The following is a 10897-nucleotide window of genomic DNA, read 5'->3' on the forward strand; positions in this document are numbered from 1 at the left end:
GGAGGGTGTGTGGACGCGGTTGTCACGACTACAGCGGGCGGAGAAGGGACGGGGTTGCAGGATGCCGGGGAAGGGGTTGGGGCGGTCCAAATCTCTGGGAAGGGGAAGGCCTAAGACTGCGGCTTCAAATTAAGGCAAAACTGGAACAAATTTTGATAAATGAACGACACAGAGGTGGCTTATACCTCAGACTGCAAACCTCTGTGTCCTCTTTTCTCCCCACACACTGGGGCTGCCTTAACACAGACCTAACAAGGTAGGAATCAGGGCACCTGCTCTTATGTTTTTGAAATTTCATGAGCGAGTTACTACTCACAGCTATTTAAAATTAAAAGTAAGAATACCCAAAACTCATTGCTTACTGTTTCATTATATTTTACTATTATCGATGCCCTAGAGGTTATTTCCATCTAATTATACCCACAGGGAAGAAATGTTATTTTAGGGTTGATGGTGAACCTCAGTGGTACAGTGCTTGCCTAGCTTGTGGGAAGTCCTAGGTTCCATCGCGAACACTGCCAATACATATAGTGTGTGTATATGCAGTATATATGTACAATATCTTGAAAAGTTAAATCAGCCTGTTAGAGCCAACCAGCACGTGTCTTTGAAAATAAAGTTCTATTCAAATTGGGACCAGGAAACCAGAGCTGATGATGCATGCCTGTAATCTCAGTCATTTAGGAGGCTAAACCATGAGGATTTTAAGTTCAAAGTCAACCTGGGCAACTTAGCTACACCCTGTCTCAAAACAAAAAATAATAAGGGCTGAGGATACATCCTTGGGTTCAATCCCCAGTACCATCAAAACAAAACCACAACAAAAAAACCCTGGACCCATGATTAGGTGAGGTTGTCATGTCTAAGGGCAAGGTTGTTTTATTTAGTTTTTTAAGTGCAGGTTGTATCCTGTGTTTACATTTTTTAAATTTCCCATAGTGGATGTTACTTTTAGATTAAGTTGTATTTTAAACAACTTTGCATTAAAGTACCATTTATCTTGATTGCTTGACTTCATCTTAAATTTTGGGAGGCTCATCCAGGCCCTAGGAAATACTGTAATGTTGTACTAGTAGGTTTTTTTTTTTTTTTTTTTTTTTTTTTTTTTTTTTTTTTTTTTTTTGTACTGGGGATTGAACCCTACCACTGAGCCACACTCCCAGCCCTTTTCATATTTTATTTTGAGACAGGGTCTTGCTAAGTCACTGAGGGCCTTGCTAAGTTGCTGAGGCTAGCCTCAAACTTGCAATCCTCCTGCCTCAGCTTCCTGAGTCAGGATTACAGGTGTGGGTCACCCCTCTTGGCTAGGCATCTCTTCTTAATTCCATACCCACTGACTTTACATTCAATGGAATCAACCATGGTGGGGACATTTTCAGCATGGCAAGGGCACACCCTGCTCCAGGCAGAAGGAACTTGGTAACACCACCAGAAGCACACCAAGCCCCTCTTGCCTTTAAATCTGCACTCTCCCGCTAACGTTCTCCCTCCTTCACCCCACAAAAGTCCTGCTCTTCCTTCCAACTTCGCCAGGGAATCTTCTACCTTTCCACAGGATGGCTACGGTCCTGCACCTGTGACTTTCCTCTGGTTGGTCTTCAGGGAACCAGACAGCAGAGACCTTGGTGAGGGTGGTGGTCCTTGGTGTCAGGCAAGCCTGGATTTGCATCTCGCCTAGGATCTTGCTGGCTGAGCAGCCTGGGCCACCTGACTTCACCGCCTGAGCATCAGAAGCTAATAATCCCTACTAATATCAGAGTATATGAAATAATATCTGCCAAGATCATAGTAATATTGTATATAATATTATCTACCAATATCACAGAATTGAGGAAGACAAAAAAGACCTGGTGCTTGTAAACCCATTGACTCAGGGTCTGCCAAGTGGCAGGACTCAGGGCTGTAGTTGCTGTGGGCTTAACTGCTCCCAGGCCCCACCCTCAGCCCTCAGCCCAGGCAGCCTCAACCTGGCTCCCCGCAGGGAGGCCTAATGCCTGTCATCCCTACTGCCACCATTCCCATCAACACTCTTGGTGAAAGGAGCCTGGGTTTTCCTGAATGCCAATCAAACCAAGTCACTCCCCTCTCAAACCCCTGCCTTTGAAGGGGGAGCTGGGCAGATGGCAGTTATGTTGAGTTACTGCTCCTCTCTTTGTATATCAAAATATCACATTATACACTTCAATATGCACAATAACATTTTTAAATAAATTAAAAATTTCCCAAGGTGGCCCCCATTATTGCTAGCCACAGGAACAGTGAAATATTGGACATATTTGATGTGCACACCAAATTGGTCTCCTCCAAAATCAACCTAAATATTATACACCCAATGATTAATTTTCAAATGGGAAAGAAAGTTAAAATATATGTTGTGTATAAGTGGGAAGAAAAAAACTAAAACAAAAAAGACCACCAGAAGCTTCCTACTGCAACTAGAAACAATCCATCTCCTCAGCTGGGCCTTCCAGCCCTGATGGTCTGGGGGTGGGCCTCCTCCCCTCCCTCCAGCCACACTGGCTTCCCATCCTGTGGGAACACAGCAAACCTGTTCCTGCCCCAGGGCCTTTGCAGTCTGCACACCTTCTTCCTGTGATTCTCTCCCCCTCATCCTTTTGCCATTAGCACTGTGGTAAAATGTGCACAGCATAATGTCTACCAAGGTTTTCATTCACAATGCTGCATGACCAGCACGACTATTTAGTCACAAAACTTTCTTCTTACCTCAAAAAGAAACTCCATACCTATTGACCAATTCTCTCTCCCCGCTGTCCGGGGCAACCACCAATTTACTAAGTGACCTTCTGGCTCTACAGAGTTGTCAATTCTGGAGACTTCATACAGGCGGAAGAAAGTTTAAAATAGGTATAAAGGAAGGACAGGAAAGACAATTTTAATTCAGAAGTTCCGAATACTCTCCTAGGCCTGACCCTCCCAAATTTCTGGCAAATCTTAATTGCTGTAAATTCACCCACTTAGGAAAATTCCCTGATGCACTGTTGATTATCCCTCTGATAAATGGATTAAGAGAGACACAGCATTTTAAGAAACCTATACTTTAGGGGCTGGGTTATGGCTCACTGGCAGAGTGCTTGCCTAGTATGTCTGAGGCACTGGGTTCAATTCTCAGCACCACATATAAATAAATGAATAAAATAAAGGTCTATCAACATCTAAAAAATATTAAAAAAAAAGAAAGTTATACTTTAAGGGACTTTCCAACATTACCTGCTGACCAGACAATGGAGACGTCCACCCGAGGATCTTGAGACTGACTAGATGATGTCACCCCACACCTTCCCACGCCCACCTCTCCCCAGTTCCCTTGAGAAGAGGACCAGGCCCCCAGGGTGCTTCTCCCTCTCTGCCTTCAGTGTGTCTCTTGCTTTCCTAAACAGACACCCCACCTGAGACCCCTCCCCATCCCATGCATCGCGGACCCCACTCCTCAGTAGGGCAGCGGCCGTCCTGGGGAACTCCCCAGCAACAGTGCCATCGGCTACTGGGGCCTTTTGTGGCCTCTGTCACTCGCAGTAACATTCCCAGGCGGGCCATGCTGAAGCACAGAGGAGCGCTCCTTCCTTCCTGTCGGGTGACATGCCGCGGTGCGTCACCCTGTGTGTGGTCTTCCAGGTGGTCATTCATCATTCCCACCTCAGCTGAACGGCCCCTCCTCAGGAAGGACGTCCCCAACCGCCTTCCTGAACCACGTCAGCTTTTGCTGGTTTCCCTCCGACGCGGAGGGCCAGTGGTAATGGCTCTATTCTTCTCACTGGTCTGCTCTCTTGCTGAGATAGAACCAGGGCCCCACGGTTGTCATCTAAATTGGAACAGATTCAACGCCAGGACTCAGACAGACCTTTTGGCTATGTGATTCTGAGCAAGTCACATTGATTCTCTGTCCCTCATTTGTCATTTTGGGAGTGAAAATTGTGGGTTTTAGTTGTGTGTTTGATTTTTGGCTCTGGGGATGGAACTCAGGGTGCTCTAGCACTGAGCCACACCCCACCCCTTTTCATTCTTCATTCTCAGACAGGGTCTTGCAGAGTTGCTGTGCTGTGAGGATCTTGGCAGTGGTAGCAGTAGTAGTTATAATGCCGTGCTGTCTTCATAAAGACGCACAGGAGAGACTACAGCATTCCTTTGGGGAAATGTTTAAATCACATGGACATCATACTGCATGGAATGGATCTGACTCCCTTTGCCCACTGGCTACCAGGAAGCTCAGGAATGTTTGTACTCTGACCCTTTCCTTAGAACATGGGGGTACTTTCTGACCATTTTCTACTCAACTCACTGCTCAGAAACTTCCTGGCCAGAGTCCACAGCCTTTGTCTACCACCCAAAACCCTGTATGGTGAGGGGGAAGTCAGTGAATCCATCATCTTCCCACAAACGAATTGGGAAGCAGCCTTTGTTGAAAGAAGAACGAGGTGGAAATAGTCACTGACTCTCCTGAACACGTCCTTTCTCCCAGCCTTGGAGAGTTCCGTGGGAGACTGTCCATTTGTTTCTGGATGAGTCAGCGGCTGGGGTAGGTCTGGGTTTGCACCTGTGCTGGCCCACACAGAAGACCTCGGAAAAGGAAGATGATGCGAGATGCAAGGAAGAACCAGAGGGCGGAGGAGCGAGGGCGGCAGGGGAGGATTGGAGGCTGCGTGTGAGACCGAGCGGGGTGGGCGAGGGCCTGGAGGGCCTGGGAAGCTCGTGAGCAGGGGACTCTCAGTGCAGCAGCGAATGTGGAAGACGTTCGGATCACAGCTTCCAGAGGGGGCAGGGGAGGCTGGGAAGTGAGTGCCGAACTGGGTTTCCAGTGTGGGCAGCACCAGGGCTGCCCGGTAAGCGCAGGTGAGGTTCCCTCTTGGCCCCCAGCCCTGCTCACCCCTCAAGGAGCACTGGGGCCAGGCCACCAGAGCTGCTGAGTGTTTATTTGGCCCGGAGAGCAGTGCAGGAGTCAAGCTGTGTGGAAAGAGAGGCGCTGGGAGCGCAGGGGATACTAGACTGCGTGGCCGATTGTCACGGCTGAGGGCGGGGCCTGGGGGCGGGCCAGACCGGGCTGCTCTCCCGCCCCAGGGGTGCCTGGGGCTTCTGAGTGTGCTCCTGGGGTTGGAAAGCTGTCGCGGTGGCACGGTAGGGGTGGGAGGCAGGCATGGATCCGTGGTTGGGGCAGTCGGGGGCCAGAGGCAGAGGCCTAAGGCAGGGCTGGGATGGACTCTGGTCAGGCTCAGGAGTCCGGGGTCAGTGCCAGAATCCAGGTTTGGCAGGGTCTTGGGCGTAGGGATCAGGGCGCTGGCAGCAGCCTCACACGGTCAGGGGGCCGCAGCGAGTGCCACTGCGCGATGGGCCTCCGGGGATTGGCCAGCATGTCCGCCCAGTGCCGCAGGCCAGCGCCACCCACTGCCGCGCCCACAGCCACCCTCCCGATGGCCTCGTTCTTGCCCAGCTTGTCGTAGTCCAGCACGGTCAGCTCCACCTGGACCTTCTGGAGTGGGCGGGGAGGAAGAGAAGAGGAGAGGGTGAGGAAAGAAGGCACCAGGAGATGCTCAGGTGTCATTGCTACAGGGGCCTCTCCGGGTGATACCAGAAATCAAAGTGCCATTTCTAGAGGACAGAGAGGGTGACAGATGGAAGGGAGGAGCCCTGTGGTGAAAAGATGCCCTGAAGCCTTTCTTACTTCAAAAACAGTTTTCTAGCTGGGGGTAGTGGACTATGACTGTAATGCCAGTGACTTGGGAGGCTGAGAAAGGAGGATCACAACTTCGAGGCCAGCTTCAGCAATTTAGGGAGGCCCCTCAAAATAAAAACAAAAGGACTGGGGATGTGGTAAGTGGTAAGTGTCCCTGGGTTCAATCCCTTGTACAAAAAAGAAAAAAAAAAAAAAATGAATTCCTAAGGTGATAAACCTTCAGAACCCCCTTGCTCAGGTATGGTCAGGAGCCTCCTTGGGACCAGCCCTCCCAGGAGTGCAAACCTTCAGAACTCCTACACACAGACAAGGGCCACACCAAGGGCCCAGTCCCTAAAGGGTCAGGGATGGGGAGGGGTAGTCTTTTTCTTAGTAGCCAGAACCCTAAAGGGTGGGAACAAGCTGATCTGGTTTTGGGTGGAGCATCTTAGAGGTGGGGCATCTGATCCTGGGGAGACAATGCCCGAGCCCAGGTTTTAGAAGACTTCCTTAGTGGGCGGGGCATCTGGACCCTCAGGAGAAAACTGAGATGGATAACATACCTCAGCCTCCAGGACCTGGTTTCTACCGGGTGCTGAGACTCTCCCTTCCCCTTGCAACAGGGGTTCCTGAGGCCTGGGCCCTTGGGCCAGGGCTGTTCTGGCGGAGGCAGGGGCAGGTCTGAGCTCACCTGGACTTGGTCACAGGGCACCTCAAAGCTGAAGGCCTCGTTGTAATAAGGGTTGAGAGTGTTCTTCTTAATGGTGGTTTTCTTCTTCCGCACCTTTTTGCCGCCCTGCAGCAGGTGGACCTTGACGTAGGGGTCTGGGGAGCGGGAGGAGGAGTCTTATGGCGCCGCCCGCCCAGCACTTCTGAGTTCAGGGGTTCTGGAGAATGGACGACTCTTTGGACCACCATAGAGATACTCCGTCCATGCACCCAGGTCTCTCTCTCTCTGCCAAAATTGAATCTATATCCTGCATGGCATCCCGGAGCTCCGTTTCCAAGGGCCCCGCTCCTTCGGTTACTTAGCCAGAGCCAGCGATCACACCCACATCACCATTTGTTTCCCACACACCTGACAGTCCGCCTACGTCCATCTTCTTCAGGTTTTTAGCCTCTAGGACGATAACAGTGAGCTTTCCAGCCGTGGGGACATAACGGAGAGAGAAGCAGATGTCTCCGAGTTTCTCCAGCTAAAAAGTAGAAAGGGATCCGTCACCAGAGCCCAGTTCCACGTCCATCTTCTCTCAGCCTTCTTCCCTCCCCCATGCCTTGGAATGGAATGGTCCAGAGTTAAGCGCCCCAGCCTAACCCTCCTCACGCTGGGGGGGGGGCGGTGCTCTGAACAGTCTATGATTTGATTGGTCCAGGGTAGGAATGGGCGGAGTTCCGGGGCGGGGCCATGAATGCTCACCTCCTCCTTCGGGGCCGCCTGCAGCTCCCGCCAGACCTGCACTGGTCGCCCCAGGTCCACGGAGCTCATAGGAACCCGCACCTCCCCAATGGCGTCGTTACGAGAGAAGCGGTCAAAGTCGTATACAGCCATGACCAGCACCCTGCCCCCCAGCTCCACATAGGGGACCTGGGTGGGGAGGGAGCACGGAGAAAATACCAAGTGGAGGGGAGGAAGAGGAAGTAGAGTATAGTACCTTCCCGTGAAGGGTGCGGAGTGGAGTAGTGAGGGCCCAAGGGAACAGTGGGGGACATTAACAGAACAACGTGGGGGAGCACCAGGATCCACAGGAACAAAACCATGGACCAACAGAACCCAAGTGGGAGGGCCTAAGGCCCAAGACAACAGCCCAGGGGTCACAGTGCCCCCCAACACCGAGGACAACACAGGGTCCAGTGGAAGAGCCCCCAGGTGGTAGCTGCCACCTGAGCTGTGACTATCTCCTGGAAAGGCTGAAGAGGGAGGGTCCCCAGCATTCCAGGAGCTGGGGTCAGGCTGTGGAGTGTGGGGCAACAAGGTGGGAGCTCACCTTGAAAGCAAAGGTCTCCCCAAAGTGTGGGTTCAGCGTCTGCCGATGCACCTTGGTTTCATGTCGCCTCCGCTTGTCCGGCAGCAGGTAGACCCGCACATATGGGTCTGAGGAACCTCCCAGGTCCAAGGCAGCCAGTCCCTCAGCTTGCAGGATACCCACCAGCAGCTGCAGGTGCCCAGTAGAGGGGACCTGAGGCTTAGCCTCCTTTCCAGGGCATGCTCTGGGGAGAGGCTGAACGCCCCTCCAAGACATCCCCTCCTCCACACCCACCTGGCCACTCTGGAAGTCATAATCCAGTGAGTATTGCAGTCGTCCCAACACATGCTTCTCTGCTGCTTGCTGCCCTGGCCCTGACAGTGAGGGTTCCAGCTCCTCCACTTCTGGCTGCACCTTAGGGAGCCAGGGGCAAGGGCAGGTGAGTTCTTCCCCTGGTAGCAGAATCAAAGCCACAGGAAACCCACAGATCCCCTGGACTATGCCCCATCACTTGCAGGCTAAGCAGAGTCAGCCTTTGATTACTGAGGTCTATCACAGGCAGGAAATAGACATGGCCTCCTCTGACTCTAGGCTGTGGTGTGCTTTCTCTGTGTATTTAGTGCCCAACTGTCCCTTGCACAAGACCTATGCCATCCACTGTTGCATCTGCCTCCCCTACCAGACTGGAAAATTCTCGTGAACAGCGACTAGATCAGGTCCATCTCTAGGTCCCCAGAGTCCAGCTGAGCGAGACACAGGGAAGAATGTCCCAGGTTTAGGAGGGAAGGGACTGGGGACTGAGATCTGCTGGACCACAGAGAGGAGCAGGGTGGAGAAGGGCAGGTTGAGGGACTGGGCCAGGCCACACCTTGTCTATGTAACTCCGGCCCAGTTCCTTCACTTCCTGAAGGTGAACCTGGGCTTGGGCCTGGGTCTTCTTGCCCAGCCGCCTTCGACACCGCTTACGATAGAAACAGAAACAGCAGCTGAAGACAAGGAGGCTTGAGACCAGTACGATGGTGGCCAGGGCCCAGGGGGGCACTGTAGAGGAGTGGAGAGAACACACAGTGAAGCCAGGAAAGCCGCCTGGCAGATTCAGTTAGGCTCCTACTTGGAAGGTGCAATCCTGGCCTCGTTTTCCTTCCAGCCACCTCCATTCCATTTCCCTCCCATGTTTTTCTTCCAGCTAGTTGATGCCCTTACCAGGATGACATCATCTAGATTTGCTTGCTTATTAGTTCCAACATCTTTTCCAACCCATTCTAATTTCTGCCCAACCCCTGATGCTTGCCCCTTCCTGGTCCTGTTTCTGTATAGGCAAATTAAGGGAGAAGTGGACTTTCCAGTTCCTTCACCAATCCAAGATCCTATTCCATGCCACGCCCCTTGATCCACTTCTGGTTTTTCTTGCAAACCTGTTAGCTCCTGTCCTCCCCTACACTCTCTTTCATTCAGATTCCAGCCCAGGAGTCGACCACAATCCTATCCTTGCAGCCAGCAGGGTTCCGAATCCCGCCCGCGATGATCCCGCAGGACTTTCCGTCGGCTCCCGCCCAAGGTCTCCTCACCTGTACTGTGGCGAATGCGGCTGGAATCCGGGGGCGCGTCGGAAGCTGCAGGTCCCGGGGTCGCGGGCTCCAGCAACATGGCGGCGAGGTCCTGCGGTCCTTGCTGCAGAGGCACCCAAGCGCCCTAGCCCCCCACTCCCACCCCAGGCATCCATTGAGTTCTCCACTGAGCCCTCCGCACCAAGAACTTTCACTGTCACGGCTTTCTGTGTATGCTGGGAGTTGTAGTCTCAGCCCTCCGGCGACTGAGGACGGGTCTGGGGGGCCTATATCCGTCCCCGAGGGACGTCCCCTGCCTCCAAAGCATCCCCCCAGACATCCGGCAGGTTTGTAGCCCTTCCTTGCCCTACCCTTGGACCGAACCGGATGTGGGCGAAGGCGGGCGTGGGAACCAGCGAACTGTGTTGCCCAGAGCAACAGTCAGGCCCCACTCGGATGGGGTGGGAGCAATGCTGGTTGCCGGGCAACAGACTGTTGCCAGGACAACGGGCGGGGCTGACGCACAGAAGCGGAGTCCGGGCGGGGCATGCTCGCTCCCGGCCTAGCAGTCGCCTGGGACCCTGGCGATTGAGATTCCCTGGCACACCAAGAGTGGCAAGGGGCCGCCCGTGGTCTCTGCGTCCACAGCGGCTGCTTCCTCCGCATGTGGCCCTCCCCACTCTTGCTGGGGGTGGGGACTACCCAGTATTTCTGATGGACCCCACCTCCTTCTCGGACCGTTGGTCTCTTCCGCGCATCCCAAACTGTCTTCACACCTGTTCTCCTGATCCACTTCTATCTTTGACCCCTAACAGGCGTCTTCCCCATTGTGTCTGTCTTCCATCTGCCTCTGCCCTCGACTCTCCTGCCCTCTGCCTGTTGTCTGGCCTCGGTCTTCAGGGGTCCCTCCCCTCCGCCTCTGTCTGCCCCCTATCCCGCCCTCTGGCATTTTGTCTCCACACCTGTCTCGCATCTCTAAATCCCAACCTCTCCATTTCAGGCTCCACCCTCCTACTCCCTTCCGTTGATCCTTCCCAGTATCCCTCCATCCACCGCACCCGAACCCTCCTACACATCCCGTCCCTTTAGCGGTGGGACTGAGGATGGGCTCGGGCAGGGGTCCCAGCAGCTCCTACCTGCCGAGCCGCAGGACCGGACCCTCCTGCAGACACTGAAGCGCTGGCGGGCCGGGACCCCGCCCAGCTCGTGGGCCGCCGGCGCTGTCCCGGGTGCTGATCGCGGGGCTCCGCAAGGCGGGGGCGCGATTGAGAGGAGCCCCGCCGTGCGCGCGCGCGCGCGCCAGAGGCGGTGGAGGTGGGAGAGAGAGAACGGCCCGCCCCTCGGCCCGCCCCACCCTGGCACCACGATGGCGCCCACTGATGTTGATCCTACAAGTTTCTACCTTCTGGTCCAGCCGTCTTACATCCACACTGATCCCCGACTCCACAATATACACACAAAACACACCTGGTACGGCCGAAATAACGGGGCTCCAGGACCCAAGAGAACCTCCTCTAGAGACCCACCTATTCGAGTACCCAGACCGCCCTAGTCAGGGCATCAAAGTCGCCAGCATATGGGCTCCCAGAGCTTGCCATCCTCTAGGGCAAGCCCCGGTGCCCTGGGCTCCAAACAGACCACCCTCAGGCTGACCTTGGACACACAGGTCCAGATCCGCAGCCCTCTCTGAGACTGGATCAGCCAAACATATTTTTCAGGTG

The 10897-nt window shown here is 53.9% G+C and overlaps 1 protein-coding gene across 1 annotated transcript; it reads right to left on the minus strand.

The window, feature by feature from the left end:
* Nucleotides 1–2877: 2877 nt before the first annotated feature.
* On the minus strand, nt 2878–10346 carry Syt5 (synaptotagmin 5). Its single transcript, XM_047528796.1, has 9 exons — nt 10313–10346; nt 9198–9332; nt 8498–8670; nt 7924–8043; nt 7651–7818; nt 7083–7250; nt 6744–6861; nt 6357–6490; nt 2878–5482 (listed from the first exon to the last, which is right to left on the minus strand). The coding sequence occupies exons 2-9, from the start codon at nt 9274–9276 to the stop codon at nt 5282–5284; spliced, it is 1161 nt and encodes a 386-aa protein (XP_047384752.1). The 5' UTR covers nt 9277–9332; nt 10313–10346; the 3' UTR covers nt 2878–5281.
* Between the last annotated feature and the right edge of the window lie 551 nt (nt 10347–10897).

Source organism: Sciurus carolinensis, chromosome 16 (genome assembly GCF_902686445.1).
Source record: "Sciurus carolinensis chromosome 16, mSciCar1.2, whole genome shotgun sequence".
Lineage (NCBI taxonomy): Eukaryota > Metazoa > Chordata > Mammalia > Rodentia > Sciuridae > Sciurus > Sciurus carolinensis.